Source organism: Capricornis sumatraensis, chromosome 2, assembly GCF_032405125.1.
Source record: "Capricornis sumatraensis isolate serow.1 chromosome 2, serow.2, whole genome shotgun sequence".
In the NCBI taxonomy this organism is placed as follows: domain Eukaryota; kingdom Metazoa; phylum Chordata; class Mammalia; order Artiodactyla; family Bovidae; genus Capricornis; species Capricornis sumatraensis.
This window is the reverse complement of record NC_091070.1, coordinates 32,214,316-32,232,765: the sequence shown is the minus strand read 5'-3', so window position 1 is coordinate 32,232,765 and position 18,450 is coordinate 32,214,316. Positions and strand designations below refer to the sequence as shown.

Below are 18,450 nucleotides of genomic sequence, written 5' to 3'. Positions count from 1 at the left end.
TGGAGAAGCACCCGACAGTGTTTAGCTTTTTGGTTGGAGGATTTGGAAGATTTCATGGCGCGCATGCGTGTTGTGTTTGAAGGGCGGGTTTAAAGGGAAGTAGGTGTTGACCAGCGGGCAACTGAACTTGTTGTCAGATTAGACCTGTGATTCCGCAGATACCGGGCTTTCGGGAGACACGGAAGGGTGAATTTAGGTGTCTGATGATTGCTTCTGAAGGGGTGTGTAAGACTCGTTGGTTAAAGGAAGCTGTTAAGCTTCTTATGTAGGTGATTTTGGGGAAAAAGTAGCATTTCGTTTTGCCTGCTTGACTTCCTTTCAAATTTTAACTCGCATCCGCATCTGGTTTCCTTTGTACTGCTTTCTCTCCGGGAGTACTCTAGGGGAGTGCTCTGTGTTATAGTTATTATTACATATGTGGCCGTTCTCTTGTCCTCCTCACTTTGAGATTTATTGGCGTGGTGCATTAATAGACTGAATGGAATTAATGGGTAAATATGGGATTGATGGGTAAATCAGTCCTCGGTCATATACCAAATTGAAATTTCTAGCTTTGCGGATAGTCTGTTTAGGCGTTGTTTTATGTAAAAGTTGATGCTTGCATGTTTCAAAATCACGTGAAATTCACGTTTTCTTTATCATACTCCTCCCTCATTTTTTCTCCCCTACCCCCGGCCCCACTAAATACTCATAGAGGTGAAAATTTTGTTCTGAAGTTTTATGGACCCAGAAGAAAATTCTGTTCAGAACTGTGGGACTAGGTTTGTTACCAGTAATATGAAAGGCTCAGAGTTTTGCCTGGAAAAGAAAAAAAAGGTTAAAGTACCAGCGAGGAGACTTCGTGAGATAGTTTCTCCAAATCAGGGAGATAATTTGGCTTTGCTGAAAGATGAATTGTCCCGTGTTCCTCCAGCGTTGTCTGCAAATAAACGTCTTCCTGTTAGAACTGGGAAGAGCTTGAATGGAACGTTATGTGGTATGTGATTCCAAATAGTTTCAACCAGTTTTCGATTTTGTAAATCTTTAGTCTTTATTTTCATTTCGTTGTGTGTGTGTGTGTGTTTCAAAACCTAGAGGATTTTTAATGTTTAAATTCCTAAATACAAGATATTTCTCGCTTGTACAGTCGTTAGAAGAGTGACCCCTTTTCCTGGGAAAATGGCCAGGCAGGAGCAGTCTACATCGAATCATATTCAATAGATGGAATGAATAAAACGTTTCGTTTTTTTTTTTCTTTGCGTGTTTTTTTGGCACACTATTCTTGTTCATATCTGTGATGGACACATTTAATTAGTGTGATGTGCTTTTCACCAGTAGGGGCTGGCTTTTTACCTTCTGTTTGGATAATGCTGTACAGTTTGGAATTGTAGAAAAGCACAATTTCTGCCTTTTGATGGCATCCGTAATCCAATTCACTTAACTTGTCTAAGCTCCCTGGAAGTAAAGATAACCCACTTCACTGGTAATCAGATTAATGAATATAAGTGCGAGAAAGAATAAATAAAGTAGTTTTTATAGTGCTGCTTTTGGCAGTTTCAGCATAACCTAGGCCTGCTGTTTAATTAGGCTTTTATATCATTGCATGTTTTCTTCCTGGCAAATGATTGCACAGATAGTTTGTCCTAATTCAATAGTGTAACTCGTTGTATAACTTTGTATACTTGTCTTATTGGATTGTCAGTTTTGAGCCCTTACTTTCCAAAATATCAGATGTGAAAACCTTCATCGGTACATATATATATACATTTTAAGCTTTTTGCGTGAAGATTGGCTTCCAGTTTAGGTCTTGCATTAATATGGAATTTATAGTTCTTGAATTATGCTTATACAGTTTCTAAAGGAAACATTCTAATTTAAAACTCACTAAAATTGATTCTTTTATTTTGTTAGGTTCATCAGACTTAACTTCTGCCAGAAATTATCAGCAGCCTCCAGTAGAAAATCCTACTGTGTCAGAAAGTGTAAGCAAAATAATTCTTAATTACGCTCATGTTAAAATTTTAAGTATTGTCAAGTAAGGCTTTTTAAAATTTAGATTAGCAATAGGCCTTGTTTTTAATTAAAGTTCGCTTACCAAAGACATATTTTTACAAACTGCTAGGTAAAGGTAAAGGAGCTGTAACAACAGAATTTTTAAAAAGTGAAGTGTGAATTTATTCTAGCTATTCTGAAGCCTTTTGTGTGCTTTTTTTTTTTTGGAGAGGTATTTAAAAGCTAATAACATGAAATTCTCATCTTAATGTCATTTTTTGTTTATAATGCTGAAAATATTTGTTTATAAATATGTTTGGTCACACAATTAGACTTTGACCACTTATTATAATATTGACTATATATTGTGAATTTAACAACAAGTAAACTAAAACAGGTATTGCAGCTATTTACTTATGAATTTTGTCAACAGTTCATCATAAAAAGGTATAATTATGTGCTGTACTTGATCTCTGAATAAATGCCTAGCCTTTGGGTTGATGTGTTTTATTTCTTTTTTGAGGAGGCTTTATTTAAAGATTAATGGTATTTTAATTCTATTATTTAAATAATTTCTCAAATGTATGGATATGTTATTATTGTATAATTGAACATAAAAGGGTGATCTTTGGAAGATCATCAGGCAGGATTCCATTCGATTTAATATAGGCTAACAGTTTGTTTTGTGTAGATTTGTCTAATATAAAATATACCTGCAGAGCAAACCTAGTTCTTTATCATCTTACCATGATCACAAACTGCAGCCTTTTTGCATTATGTTTTTATTTCATAAATAAGGGCTAAGATTATTTTCTCTATTGACTTGACCATGCTATTTTAAAGAGAAAAATGAAAGAAGTTTGTGTCCAATATGCTCATATTTAGATTTGCTCCTCTTCATACTTGTTTCTTTCTACTACTGGAAGATAAGAGTTACCTTTTCCTACTATAAAGGGCAAATCCTTATACATGTGCAGAAAGAAAACAAAACCTTAAAATCACTATAGAAAATTCAAAAAGAAGAAGGAAAAAAGAAATTCCACAATTATATAAAAGCAAGTACTGTTAACATTTTGAGTTTTTTCTATGTATATGTATATTTTATGAAATGGGATTATTTTAAAACTAAGTAATATTAAAGTTATTGTTGCATGTCATTGATTTTTTTTCTTAGGAGCTTTTAATAAATTCACAGAATTTCAGTGTATGTATGTACCATAGTTTATATGTTCATATTCTTATTTTGTGACATTGAGGTTTTTTCCACCGAAATTTTTATAATATGTACAGCCAGGTGATGAACATTCTGGTTTGTATCTGAGCTCACTTTCTTATATTAATTTCTAGGTATAAAATTATTACCTAAAAGAATATGCACATTTTTTATATTATTTCTAGATTGCCTCTAGAAAAACTGTATCAATATGTATTCTCTAGCAAGGTCATGAGTAGAATTAGTGGATTTCCCTCCATCTTCATTTATATGAAGCATTAATATTAAACAAACAAACAAAGTTTGCTGTTTTGATAGGTGAAAAGGGCATCGCATTGTTTGATTTTGTATTTCTTTTACTATTAGTGAAGGGGAACTTTTTTTCATTTATATTGCCACCTGTATTTATTCTCTTGTGAATACATATTTATGTACTGTGCTTTTTCATACTGTTTTGTGGGAATTCTTTGATTTCCCAGATGCATTCCATGTCTTGTTAGTCTCATTGGTTATTTTTAGGAATTTAACACCTATTATCAGCAGATAGCTTGTATCAATTTTCTTTTACTATTTTTTATTTTCTATTTAATGATTTGGCAGGGGGAAAAATGTGTGCCTAAGGAAGGTGAAGCAATGTTAAATGAACCAAGCACTTAAAATGTCATGGTGTCTTAGCAGTGAATAGAATCTTAGAAGTGAAGTCCTAGGGTATACATGTGAGCAGAAATCTGTTTCACAGTAGTTGTCACGTCTATAGAGAAGTCTTCCAAGACTACATTATAGCTCAGTGACAAAGAATACTGTGAAAATTAATTTCTGGTGTAGTGCCGTGCAATGGACATCCTTATAAACTACATTTGTCACACAGTGAATCATATTTTTACATTTAACTGTTTCCATTGAAATGTTATATGGGTTGCTCTCCTGAAAGTAGCAAATTGGGATTTGAATCTGAATTTCAGGACCACACTTGCTTGTTCATTTTCCAGTTCATTCACTTGTCTGACAGCTCATTACTCATTCAACACATCTTTGAGTAGCTTCAGGGTACCTAAGCATGGTAGTGCTGGAATTAAGTGTATAAACAAATAGTTGTGTCCTCCCAGGACACAATAGTCACATAAGCTAGTAAATGGTACTTAATAAATAATGAATCATAAAGTGGATTTATGCCTTTCATTTCTTCCTTTCATATCCTGAAGGATTTTTCTAAAGATGCTGCAGTGCAAGTGTTGCCTTTGAATAAAATGGAAGAGAACAGCAGACAAAAAGGTAAAAGGATAGATTTATTAATTTTTTGGTAAAATACCCATAATGTAAAGTTTACCATTTTTACCATTTTTAAGTGGCATTAGGTATATTCATGTTGTGCAGCTATCACCACCATCCCATCTCCAGAACTTTTCATCTTCCCCAACCAAAACTGTTCTCATTATATACTAACTCTGTTCCCCTTCCCACCATTCTGCTTCCTGTCGCTATATATTCCATTCTATCTCCATATGTGTGGAATCATATATAGAGTTTTGTCCTTTGGTGAATGATCTGTTTCACTTAGCATGTCTTCATGGTTCATTTATGTTGTAATATGTAAGAATTTGGGCTTCCAAGGTGGTGCGGGTGGTAAAGAACCTGTCTGCTAGTACAGGAGACATAAGATATGTGGGTTTGATCCCTGGGTCAGGAAGATCCCCTGAAAAAGGGCATGGCAACCCACTCCGGTATTCTTGCCTGGAGAATCCCATGGACAGAGGAGCCTGGTGGGCTACAGTCCATAGGGTCACAAAGAGTCAGACACAACTGAAGCAACTTAGCACACTTGTAAGAATTTCTTTGGTAAGGATAGAATTTTAGAGTTTTAGATATTCATTGTTTTTTTTTTTTTAGGTATTTATTAAACAACCTTACAGTTTTTTCTTGTTTTCATTTTTAATTCATTTTTCCTTCCAAGTTAAGCTATTAATGAAATCTCTGAAGTCCAGAAAATAATTTGTGATGGTAAAGGTAATTGTATTATTGCCAACCTATTGTATAGTTTGGTGTTTGATACCTGATTATAAATGCTGCATAGTCTTTGCTAAGATAATAGATTAAAAATATGCTTTGAAAAAATGTATTTAATGACATTTTAAAAGTAGTTGGTTTTGTTTTCAGCTAAGCAGTGTTCTCATTAGAGTTTGAACAAATGTCTCTAATTTGGCCCCAAGTGTTTCTACACAATTTTATTCTTACAGTCTTGAGTTATGACTCGAGTCACTTAATTTGTTTCTTGTCTTTTTAAATTGAGAAATCATATTGCTGAATTCCCAAACATTTTTTTAATTAAAATTTTTTTCTTTTAGTAGCTTATCAAAATATAATACATTTCTAGGAATCTAAAGTATATTTTTGTGCTTTTATTTTGCAGCAAATGACATCTTTATTTCTCAGTACACTATGGGACAGAAAGATGCTCTAAGAGCAGTTTTAAAACAAAAGTAAGTTTCATTTAGAGAAAATAGGCGATGCATTTCTTGTGTTTCTTTATAATCAGCTTTGTTTATGCTTTGCACCTAGGTAAAAAAGTTGTTTTTTTCCAATATGTGAAATATAGAAGTGTGATAATATGTATAAAGCATTTTTCATGATGCTGGGCATGTATAAAATACTCAGTGGCTGTTAACAGTTATTATTGTTGCTGTGGTTGTTGAAAGCACTTTGTATGCATTAACTCATTTAATTTTTTCAAAATCCAATAATATAGATTATATTACCATCTCAATTTTACAGAATCCCCATCTTATAGATGAGGAAACTGAGACACAGAGGGATTGATTTTCCTGAAGTCATTGAGCAAGTATTCACTGGGTTGGAATCCAAACCCAGGTAGTCTGTCTAAAGAGTACTGTCTTAGTCACTTCACTATACTATTCATAGCAGTGGTCACATATATGACCACATACATAATACTGCTTACTGAAAAAGGACATTTAGACTTTTTCTTAATCTCTGCTTAAGATTTGAGAAAGGGCAAGCTTAGCATCTGAGTGGAGTGAAGGAAAACTGGCTATTACTCTATCTAAATACTTCCTTCCAGCTTTATCTTTACTGCCGATGAAATACAGAGTCAACCCTGACAACAGCACTGTGCTAAACATGAAAGAGTGTATCACCAGGGATATTTTTAAAAATCACCAGTGGGGGTGGAATGAGATTTATGTTCCTGCACTAAATATATTCTACTCCTGGACTAGAGCTCTACAACTACTAAAATAAAGTTTATTCTTTTTTTACCTATAGTTATTCATAATATACATATTATACTCTGGGAAACACAAAGTAAATACTACCTCTAAACTGCAAGGCCCTGGAAGAGGGCATGGCAGCCCACTCCAGTATTCTTGCCTGGAGAATCCCCATGGACAGAAGAGCCTGGCAGACTTCAGTCCATGGGGTCGCAGAGGGGTGGCAGACTTCAGTCCATGGACATGATTGAGCGACTAAGCATAGCACAGCAAACCACAAGGAGTGTCATCTGAGCCAGCCAGAGTTTCACAGCTGGTTTTTTGGCTTAATGGTGTTTTTCCTTTTGACATTTGATCAGCCTCCAGTTCCTAGTATGTAATAGGTGATTAGGAGGTGATTGAACTGAACTGAACTGAACCTGGATGGTAAATTGTATCCTAGAGTTTGTAAATATATACGAAAAAGCATAAGTAAGGATATGATGGAGGGGCAGTCTCCCAAATTCTGTACATAAACTAAAAATTTCAGATTACATCTACTTCATTGGAGAAAGAGTGATTACCATTTCCATCCTACTGACCCCAGGTAGCCGTGACTACTTGCAACCACAATAGGGGCTTTATCAACTTGCCTTCAAGTTAGAACTCTCAGATCTGAGAGGGAGAAGTTGTTCATAAACAAGTGGACAGTGAGAAATAGCTGTGACTACTACCCCTCCTACTTGTTCACAGTAGGTCTCTCCCCATTTCAGGATGAACAAACAGAATTGAAAAACAAAAACTAGGAAGGGCGTTTGAGAAGGTTATTGCAGCATAGAGAGTGGTATGAGTCAGAACCGTAAAAATGACTCTCATATTGGGTTAAAAGATAGTTTTATTGTGTCTCTAGAGAAACTTTACTGTAGTCAGTATCACTTGATTTTCTTTTTTTCTTTTGAGATGGCAGATTGAATTTGGCAAAGTGATTCTAAAATTTACTTGAAAGGGTACACAGTTGAGAATGTATGCACATACTGTTAAGAATACATACATGTACAATACACACCGTGGAGAATAGCTAATTTTGGAGAAACAAAAATGGAATGATGGAGAATCTGCCCTATTTGATGTTAAAATATGCAGTAAAGCTGTAAAAAAAAAAGGTAATTGACTGGAATGAGCCTTTGAGGAATGACGAGTCTGTCTGGAGTATCTAGAACAAGGGTAGAATGACATTTCCTGTGTCAGGAAGGTAAGCAGAGTTATGAACGACACCAAAGAACTTTGGACTTAAAGAGAAACGGCAAATCATTTAAAAGTTTTAAAGTTTGATATATATTTCTTACAAGGCTCACTCAGGAAAAAATGGATTAGAAGAGGGCTGGACTGAAATCTAGGAAGCCAATTGACTGTGAACTTTTCGAAGATCTTTGAAAGAGATGGGTTAGACTGATTCTAAACCCATTGGTAAGAGGTGGGATGTGAAGGTGGGAATCGTGCTGGCCTGAAAATGAGTGCACAGGTTTGGAAGATAATTTGGAGATAGAATTGACAGGAATTGATGCTTAGATGTGACCATGAGGAAGGAGCTAAGGATGGATCCCAGATTTCTGGCTTGTATAAATACATAGTCAGTAATAGTATTCATTGAAAAGGGGAGGTGTTGGTGAATAAATTTCACTGTAGACATTGGCAAGGGTTTGAGGTACCTATGAGATAGCCAGGTAAAAAATGTCTGATAGCAAACTGAACCTCTGTGCTCAGTCATGTCTGACACTCTGTGACCCCATGGACTGTAGCCCGCCAGGCTCCTCTGTTCATGGGATTCTCTAGGCAAGGATACTGGATGGGTTGCCATACCCTCCTCCAGGGGACCTTCCCAACCCAGGGATCAGACCCACATCTCCGGTCTCTTCTACATTGCAGGTGGATTCTTTACCCACCAAGCCATAAAGAGGTCAAACTGGCAAAAGGATTCTAAGCTAGAAATCCATGTATATAAGTTACCTGTATATAGATAGTAGTCTGAGCTCTGAAAGTGGTTGAATTGGCCTGGTGGGAGTGTGAGAGTGAAGAGATGGCTTAGGATAGATCTGTAAGAAAACCGAATCTTTAAGAGATGTACAGAGAAAGCAAGGTGATTTCTAAGTGCCACTCAGAAAGTTTATCCAGAAGTGAAGAGTGTGGTCTTAACAAAACCGAGGAAGTGAGGTTCTAAGTTTGATAGCTGCTCAGACATAAAGATAAGGACTGAGAAGTGTCCATTGAATTGAGCAACAGGAGGTATTAATGGCCTTCGTAAGAGCGGTTTCAGTGTAGTATTGAGATAGATGCCAGATTCAGAGGATTAAGGAATAAAAAGAGTTCTAGAAAAAGACAAAAAGGAAAGGAATAGTTTCTTCTGAGTGGGTAAATTATGTGCATTTTTTCTAGTTCTGTACACTTAAATTCAGTTCAGTCGCTCAGTCATGTCTGACTCTTTGCGACCCCATGAGTTGCAGCTTGCCAGGCCTCCCTGTCCATCACCAACTCCTGGAGTTCACCCAGACTCATGTCCATCGAGTTGGTGATGCCATCCAGCCATCTCATCCTCTGTTTTCCCCTTCTCCTCCTGCCCTCAACCCCTCCCAGCATCAGAGTCTTTTCCAATGAGTCAACTCTTCGCATGAGGTGGCCAAAGTATTGGAGTTTCAGCTTTAGCATCATTCCTTCCAATAAACACCCAGGACTGATCTCCTTTAGAATGGACTGGTTGGATCTCCTTGCACTCCAAGGGACTCTCCAAGAGTCTTCTCCAACACCACAGTTCAAAAGCATCAATTCTTTGGCGCTCAGCCTTCTTCACAGTCCAACTCTCACATCCATACATGAACACTGGAAAAACCATAGCCTTGACTAGATGGACCTTTGTTGGCAAAGTAATGTCTCTGCTTTTGAATATGCTATCTAGGTTGCTCATAACCCTCCTTCCAAGGAGTAAGCGTCTTTTAATTTCATGGCTGCAGTCACCAACTGCAGTGATTTTGGAGCCCAGAAACATAAAGTCATCCACTGTTTCCACTGTTTCCCCATCTATTCGCCATGAAGTGATGGGACCAGATGCCATGATTTTAATTTTCTGAATGTTGAGCTGTAAGTCAACTTTTTCACTCTCCTCTTTCACTTTCATCAAGAGGCTTTTTAGTTCCCCTTCACTTTCTGCCATAAGGATGGTGTCATCTGCATATCTGAGGTTAGTGATATTTCTCCTGGCAATCTTGATTCCAGCTTGTGCCTCTTCCAGCCCAGCGTTTCTCATGATGTACTCTGCATATAAGTTAAATAAGCAGGGTGACAATATACAGCCTTGACGTACTCCTTTTCCTATTTGGAACCAGTCTGTTGTTCCATGTCCAGTTCTAACTGTTGCCTCCTGACCTGCATACAGATTTCTCAAGAGGCAGGTCAGGTGGTCTGGTATTCCTGTCTCTTTCAGAATTTTCCACAGTTGATTGTGATCCACACAGTCAAAGGCTTTGGCATAGTCAATAAAGCAGAAATAGATGTTTTTCTGAAATTTTCTTGCTCTTTTGATGATCCAGCGGATGTTGGCAATGTGATCTCTGGTTCCTCTGCCTATTCTAAAACCAGCTTGAACATCTGGAAGTTCGTGGTTCACATATTGCTGAAGCCTGGCTTGGAGAATTTTGAGCATTTACTTTACTAGCATGTGAGATGAGTGCAATTGTGCGGTAGTTTGAGCATTCTTTGGCATTGCCTTTCTTTGGGATTGGGGCTTTCCTGGTGGCTCAGAGGTTAAAGCGTCTCCCTGCAATGTGGGAAACCCAGGTTTGATCCCTGCGTTGGGAAGATCCCCTGGAGAAGGAAATGGCAACCCACTCCAGTATTCTTGCCTGGAGAATCCCATGGACAGAGGAGCTTGGTAGGCTACAGTCCATGGTCTTGCAAAGAGTCGGACACGACTGAGTGACTTCACTTTCTTTGGGATTGGAATGAAAACTGACCTTTTCCAGTCCTGTGGCCACTGCTGAGTTTTCCAAATTTGCTGGAATATTGAGTGTGTTCATTTACTGGATTGAGCATTTATTAATTTGATAACAGGAAAAAATAAAATTTTAAAACTTTAAAGAAGTTGATGTTTGGCCTTATAATGTTATTTTTCTTGTTGGTCAGTTTAATGTATTAATACAGAATGAGAGATCTTAAAGGATAAATCACATTCAAACAGAAAATCTAAAGGATAGGGATTATCTGAATTATATTTTCTTAGTACACCACTCAGTCAGCTAAATGTATATTTAGCACCAACTCTGTGCTCTTTCTTACTGCTTACGTGGTATAAAAGCCCCCTACTCCAGGTTGCTTAGAGCTTCGTTGGGGAGAGAATAGGTACATAGATGGAGGAATGTATGATTAGAGCTGTGAGTGGAAACATTTGGTACGTTGTTAATTTTGTTAACATGTTAGTTTTGTTAAATGTCTATTCTGTGAAAGTGAAAGTTGCTCAGTTGTGTATGACTCTGCGACCCCATGGACCACTCAGTCAATGGAATTCTCCAAGCCAGAATACTGGAGTGGGTAGCCTTTCCCTTCTTCAGGGGATCTTCCCAACCCAGGCATTGAACCCAGGTTTCCCACACTGCAGGCAGATTCTTTACCAGTTGAGCCACAAGAGAAGCCATTTAAACCGTAGGATGGCTGACTGTCAAGCCTCAATTGTATGGTCTTGGAAGTAAGTGTTGTGTTCATCTCTCAGTCATTTCTGACTGTGTGACCGCATGGACTATATCTCACCCGGCTTCTCTGTCCATGGAATTCTCCAGACCAGAATACTGGAATAGGTAGCTATCCCCTTTTCCAGTGATATTCCTGACCCAGGGATCAAACCTGGATCTCCTGCACTGTGGGCAGATTCTTTACCGTCTGACCTCTCAGGGAAGCTCATCGAAAGTAAATGAAAAGAAATTAATGAACGGAGAGATCAAGAGGAAGTGTTTTAAGAACAGGCGTATTTATTTTTTTGGCTGTGCCATTTGGCATTCAGGATCTTAGTTCCCAGGGTTGAACCCACGTTCCCTGCATTGGGAACTCGGAGTCCCAACCACTGGACCACCAGAGAAGTCCCCAAGAACAGGCTTATTGAAAAGGTCAGACTTTTCAATTCAATTGTTGAATCTTGGGAAGAAGGTTAGAGCAAGTTGGGTGAAGAAGATTGAGAGAACAGAGTGGAAAAAAAAGCCTGGAGTCACCTGTGAGAGCAGTGTAACTGGGGAGAGGACACAGAAAGTACAGTATATGTTGGAACCTAGGGCAGGACCAGAGGATGGAGTAAGCAGAATGCCGAATAGGAAGCTAGCCTATTCAGTTGTCTGTAAAGAATGATTTTAGACTTTGGAATGGTGAAATCTGTGTGAAAAGTTTTTAAGCAAATAGAAACCAGAAGAATGAAGTAGTTGGCAAGAGATGATGGTTTTGTACTAGAGCAGAATTATGAAGGGAGAAGTGCTGTTTCGAGAGAAAAAGCCTGATGTCATGGGAAGATCTGTGGGCACTGGCCTTAACTTGGCTACTTACTAGTTCTATGATGTGATCAGGTAAATCCCATTATCTCTGTGGACCTCAGTTTCTTTCTTCATCTGTAAAATGAAGAAAATTAGGAAAGCTGGGCTTTGGGTTCCCCTGCCGCTATAATTCCATGACATGATTCCTGCAATTGTGATGAAATAATTGAGAAAACCTGATGACTCAGTTGGGTATGAGAAGTTAATTGAAGGGTAGAGAACTTAAGATAACTTCAAAATTTTGAGAATGTGAGACAAATGATGCTCCTAATAGAAATGAGGCAACATCGAAGAGGAGTAGGTTTAAGAGCTCTGTGCCTTCTTTAAAAATCAGAAGGTGGAAATCCAGCAGCTGGAGATGAAGCACATTCCTGCTGATTTTACTTAGACTTACCTTAGGCACTCTTCAATTTTGTCAGTGTTTCTTTCATTTCTTTTAGGCCAAAGACAACACAAAATTGACCAGTCTTTTTTTTTTTTTATAAGTGTTTAGTTAAATGCCTTATTGTGAATATGTATTTTCTGGACTCATCTTTAATCCAGACTGCTTAGTAATGTTATTTTATGCCCGTTTTAATAAATTAGGTGACATTTATTAAATCTAAACGAGTTAGAGTTTAGAAATTCTTTTCAGCAGTTTTAATAGTCCCTCTTGGGTTGTCTTCCTTTGGGAGTAAAACTTGATACCTGAATACTTAGAGCCTTTGCTGTATGTTTTAAATCTGTACTTCTTTTCAAAAACTTTTTAAAGTTTATTTTTATTTATTTTTGGTTGCACTGGGTCTTTGTTGCTGCATGTGGGTGTTCTCTGTTTGTGGTGAGTGGATGCTACTCTGTTGCGGTGCTAGGACTTCTCATTGTGCTGGCTTCTCTTATGGAGGAGCATGGGCTCTATGCATGCGAGCGTCAGCAGTTGTGGCGCATGGCCTTAGTTATTCCATGACAGATGGGATCCTTCCAGGCCAGGGATCGAACCTGTGTCCCCTTCATTGGCGAGTAGATTCTTAACCCCTGGGCCACCAGGGAAGTCCCAGATTTGTGCTTCTTGACTCTAAATGATTGTAATTGTGCCCGTGTCTTTTTCATATGTGTAAGTCATATTTTCTGAAATATCAGTGCCTTCTGGAAATTATCTTTTAATTTTCTTAGTGTGTGGTGACCTGAGCCTTAATAGATTTCATTAACCAAATGAATGATATGCTGATAGCAAAAAATAGGAATTTATCTTTTTTTAATGCAGCAGATTGCCACTTATAGGTATTTCTTCTAATGGTTCAGTATAGCTTACTGAATAGACTTTTTTTCCTTTTTTATTTCCAGAGCTCAAAGCATGCCTGTTTTTAAGGAGGTGAAGGTACAGCTTTTAGAAGATGCAGGCACAGAAAAGGACCCTGTTACCCAAGAGAATAGAATTTCACCCAGTGGAATTGATTCAGCTACAACTGTGGCTGCAGCAACTGCCGCCGCCATTGCAACAGCAGCTCCACTGATAAAAGTATACCTGTTTCTTCCTAGATAGTCATAACTTCTTTGTAAAATGTACCAGACACTGATTTTGTAATTGTTGTGTCCAGCCGTTGACTAGGGACATTCTCATTGTTCTCTGTGGTTATGTATTATTTCTCAGAAGTTATGAGACTTAACTCTCAACCCTGTATTACTGCTAGAAAATCCTGGACTCCTTTGTTTTAGCAGTGGAGTATCTCATCTTGGGAGCCACTCGGTCTTGGGTAGCTGGGATGACTGGACATCCTTATTTTAGAGCTAGAATTGACCGTACAGATCATATATGCAAAGCCCTCCATTTGTAACTGAGAAGATTGAAAAACAGGTCAGAGTCAGCATCAGGTCTTAGAGCTAATAGGTGGGAGAGCCAAGATTGCTGACCAAACTCAGTTCAGTCGCTCAGTTGTGTCCGACTCTGCAGCCCCATGTACTGTAGCATGCCAGGCTTCCCTGTCCATCACCAACTCCCAGAGTTTACTCAGACTCATGTCCATTGAGTCAGTGATGCCATCCAACCATCTCATCCTCTGTCTTCCCCTTTTCCTCCCGCCTTCAATCCTTCCCAGCGTCGGGGTCTTTTCCAATGAGTCAGTTCTTTGCATCAGGTGGCCAAAGTATTGGAGTTTCAGCTTTAGCATCAGTTCTTCCAATGAATATTCAGGACTGATTTCTTTTAGGATGAACTGGTTGGATCTCCTTGCAGTCCAAGGGATTCTCAAGAGTCTTGTCCAACACCACAGTTCAAAAGCATCAATTCTTCAGCGCTCAGCTTTCTTTCTTTTTTTTTTTTTTTTCAGCTTTCTTTATAGTCCAGCTCTCACATTCATACATAACTATTGGAAAAACCATAGCTTTGACTAGATGGACCTTTGTTGGCCAAGTAATGTCTCTGCTTTTTAATATGCTGTCTAGGTTGGTCATAACTTTTCTTCCAAGGAGCAAGCATCTTTTAATTTCATGGCTGCAGTCACCATCTGCATTGATTTTGGAATCCCCCAAAATTAAATCTGTCACTGTCTCCGCTGTTTCCCCATCTATTTGCCATGAAGTGATGGGACTGGATGCTGTGATCTTAGTTTTCTGACGAAATAAAAATTCTATGTGGCAAATTTGGTATTTTTTAAGAGAAAAAAGATCTAGTTAAGGATAGCTATTCTGCCTTATTTCTGTGATTCTAAAAATAAAGGCTTTAGAAACATCAGAAGTGTAGAGGGTAAAAGTTCTGGTTTGATAATTTCTCTATACCAGTTCACTTTATATAACCTTTCTAATAATTGAGCATGTTTTTAATGTCTGGATATTTTTGTTTTAGGTGCAGAGTGAGTTGGAAGCAAAGGTTAATTCTGTTACAGAATTACTCAATAAGTTACAAGAGACTGATAAACAGTTACAACGTGTTACAGAGCAGCAGACGACCATGCAGAATAAACAGGAGACACTACACTGTCATGATCATGAAAAACAAATGAATGTGTTTATGGAGCAACACATTCGGCATCTCGAAAAGCTGCAACAACAGCAAATCGATATTCAGGTATCTGTAATAAGCGACCGCACATCCCGTGACCTTTCATGACTCGGATCTCTAAGCTGATATTCACTGATTATTCCAGTAGTTCATCTCCTTAGATTGTAACAGTTTTAGTTCTTAAATTATGATTTGTTTGTTCATCATCCTTTTCTTCTATGTGGAAAAGAAGAACTCTGCATGTTCTAGTTCAGGTGTCTGGCTTTGTGAGACTTCTCCTTAAAACTGTTTTTTTCCTTCTTTTGTGATATTTCTTTTCATGGCTTTTTAAAAGGGCTTATATTGCATTGCAGTTTTCTGTTTATATCAATGGTTCTTAGCCTGGCAAAGAGCTTCAGAATCACACGGAGAACTTTATAAAAATACACATGCTTGTACCGGTCAGAAATTCTGAAATAGCAGGTCTAATATAGGCCTGGAAATCCTTGAAAGCTCTCTAATGATTCTGATACACACCCTTGGATGAGAATCACCTAGTATACATATTTGCGTCTACATTTACCTAGTTAAAAAGAATGAACATTATTATGCCTTTTGAATGACTCACAGGGCTATTATAAACAGTTATCTTCACAGACAGGTAATAGTATAGTGTATTTATTTTGAAATTTCCAAGTCCTTGGATAGTACCCAGCACTCAGGTACTCAGATTTTTTAAAAAAGATTTTTTAGAAAGAGTGAATGACCAGCATTGTAAATGCATTGTTTTTAATTTATTTCCCTCCCCCCCCACCCCCCACCTCCACCCCTTGCTGCTACTGCTAAGTCGCTTCAATCTTGTCCAACTGTTAGCGACCCCATGGACTGCAGCCTACCAGTCTCCTCCATGGGATTTTCCGGGCAAGAGTACTGGAGTGGGGTGCCATACTGTGCAACTTGAATTTCCCAGGTGTTGTCAGTGCAGGAGATGTAAGGGACGAGGGTTTGATCCCTGGGTTTGAAAGATACCCTGAAGTAGGAAATGGCAACCCACTCAAGTATTCTTGCCTGGAAAACCCCATGGAGAGAGGAACCTGGTGGGCTTCAGTCCATGGGGTCCCAAAGAGTTGGACAGAACTGAGCACACACTTCTAGTACTCCTTAAAAACTTTTAAAGATACAAGTAAAATATAGCATTAAGAAGAGTATACAAAAATAAGCTTATTGTAGCTCAGTATGAGATCATAGAGTGAACTCTAATATCCTATAATTTTTAAGACTTCCTAATAGGGTCTGTCTTAAAATCTAGATATGGTTGATATTATTTTAATTTGAATGATTATGGCATATAAAAAAAGGTTTTAGTAAGTACTCCGTACATTGTTAAAATTGAGTGTGTAGCACGTCATCTGGAGAGGCTGGGAGTGGGTCTATCAGAGTGCTGGTCCCCAGTCTACAGAAATCTTTGCTTTTCTGGGCCTTGATTTCTTTACCTAGAAAACAATTTTATTTTTGTTCTTTAGGATAGAATGAGATTACACGTTTGAAAAGCACATTGATTTCTTTTTTTAACATAGTTCTAAGTGCCTTTCTGCCATTCATTTATCTTTCCGTAAATAAACACATAATTTATTAACTTTATCATTTTTGAAGAATGAAATCTTTTGCTAATTCAGACATCTTGTTTGTGGAATTTATAACTACAGAGAAAATTGAACTTATGACATGTAAAGTATCTTCATAGTTCAGTTAATGCTTAATGAAATGAAATTCTTTGAACCCATCCATCTGTTTTATGTAGAGGGATCTCAGCACACTTTTAAGAATTCTGTAAAATTCTTTTAAGAATTCTTTTTGTTTTGTTTTGTTTTTTTGCCTAGCATAAGACTCTTTTAAAATCAGTTTTATTAGTTATGATATGTGTACATTTCAGATATTTTAATAAATATTTTAAAAACTGTGTTGTCACTGTGTTTTCCATTTATATGGAAATGAATATTTTACTGCTGCTACTATGCAAAGCTACGGTTTTATTTTAGTGCTTTCTACCAATGGGTTTTAAACCTTTAAGTAAAATCTTATCATTGGTATTTAAAAGATGAGATGTTTTGGTTTTAAATTGTCTGGTTTAAGTAGGGGTCAAGGGCTAGGATCCCTTTCTCCTGGTTCTTTAGTCCTAGAGAGAGTGTCTCTAGGAGACAGTAGTGTCTCAGTGTTTCCTGAGCCATCAGGAGTGTCTGATGAACCATCTCTGAGGTGAAAAGGAAGAAACTGAGGTTTAGAACAAATGATCAGGGCCACACTGTAGAGCCAGACGTAACCCAAGTCTTTGTGTTACTGTATCTTTCCAGTAGCATTGCTCCTGCAGTGAGTAGTTGCATGTAATGTTTATATTGTTATTATTTATTAAATCTAATAGATTGTTTTCAAGTCCTCTAATAAATTTCAAGGTATTTTTGTCATCTAACTCTTTCAGGTGATATTTGAAATAAACGAAGTTATTTTATGTTTTCTAGACTCATTTCATCAGTGCTGCACTCAAGACTAGTAGTTTTCAGCCTGTTATTGTACCTCCTTCTGGAGCAGTGGAAAAGTATTCTGTAAAACCAGACCATTTGAATTTTGGTAGCAGTAATCTGTCTTCACATAATGTCTTTTCTTCCAAACAAGGTAAAAATATATAGTTCTCTATGAATAAAAGATGCCGGCTATGAATGTTCTTTGCAGTTTGTAAGCAGAAAATTTATTTACTGGGTTATAAGAGACTCTTTATTTTATAAAATTAGGGATGTTTTTTCAGCCCAGTAATTTCTAGATTATTTTGAAACTTGTTCAGCCAAGTTATGGATCATGTCCTATTTAATGGTTTTAATTAATAACTTTCATAAACTGTCAGAAGCATTTCTACATAAATTTAGAAAAGTTTTACTTATCTAGCAGACCTGGGTTTGATCCCTGGGTTGGGAAGATCCTCTGGAGAGGAAATGACAACCCATTCCAATATTCTTGCCTGGAGATTTCCATGGACAGAGGAGTCTGGAGGGCTACAGTACTGGGGGTATAAAGAGTCATACACGACTGAGCACTAACATACACACATATGCACAGCATTGAAACTGCTTGTCAGCAGTTCACCAGTACTCTGACAAACTGCATATTTACTGTTTTTCTTCATTCTGTCAGGGGAGAAACCACCTGAGTACAATTAGAAACTTTTTAAATATTTTCAAGGAGTAATACAAGTCTATTTTAATGAAATTTTAAAAATCTCTTTATAATAGCAAAGGAATACACAACTTATTTGTGTTAAACCTTTGGAATTTAAACTCTTATCAATAAATGTATCTCCAAGTTACTGATATTTGAATAATGAACTGATGAAAATCAAGAGCCTATCCTTTTAGTGATATATAAGATCCATGTAGTACATTATTCCTGACATTTGATTTATTAGGACATTGTTATATTATAGACATATTAAAGGCTCCTTATACTTGCAAGTTGCTTTATGTCTCCCACAAATGTGTGGGTCTTAAACTTTTGTGAAGT

The 18,450-nt window shown here is 37.4% G+C and overlaps 1 protein-coding gene across 4 annotated transcripts in view; it reads left to right on the top strand.

Moving 5' to 3' along the window:
• The first annotated feature begins 747 nt into the window (after positions 1-747).
• Positions 748-18,450, top strand: part of KIAA0586 (KIAA0586 ortholog) — a 136,655-nt gene continuing 118,952 nt past the window's right edge. For 3 of the 4 annotated variants that reach the window (XM_068963013.1, XM_068963010.1, XM_068963003.1), the window contains exons 1-7: positions 778-976; positions 1,891-1,961; positions 4,387-4,456; positions 5,592-5,661; positions 13,269-13,443; positions 14,767-14,988; positions 17,418-17,571. In XM_068963013.1, the coding sequence (XP_068819114.1) occupies positions 778-976; positions 1,891-1,961; positions 4,387-4,456; positions 5,592-5,661; positions 13,269-13,443; positions 14,767-14,988; positions 17,418-17,571 (961 nt within the window). Of the gene's footprint in view, positions 977-1,890; positions 1,962-4,386; positions 4,457-5,591; positions 5,662-13,268; positions 13,444-14,766; positions 14,989-17,417; positions 17,572-18,450 lie in introns of all 4 variants that reach the window. The other variant, XM_068963018.1, reaches the window with a different exon arrangement.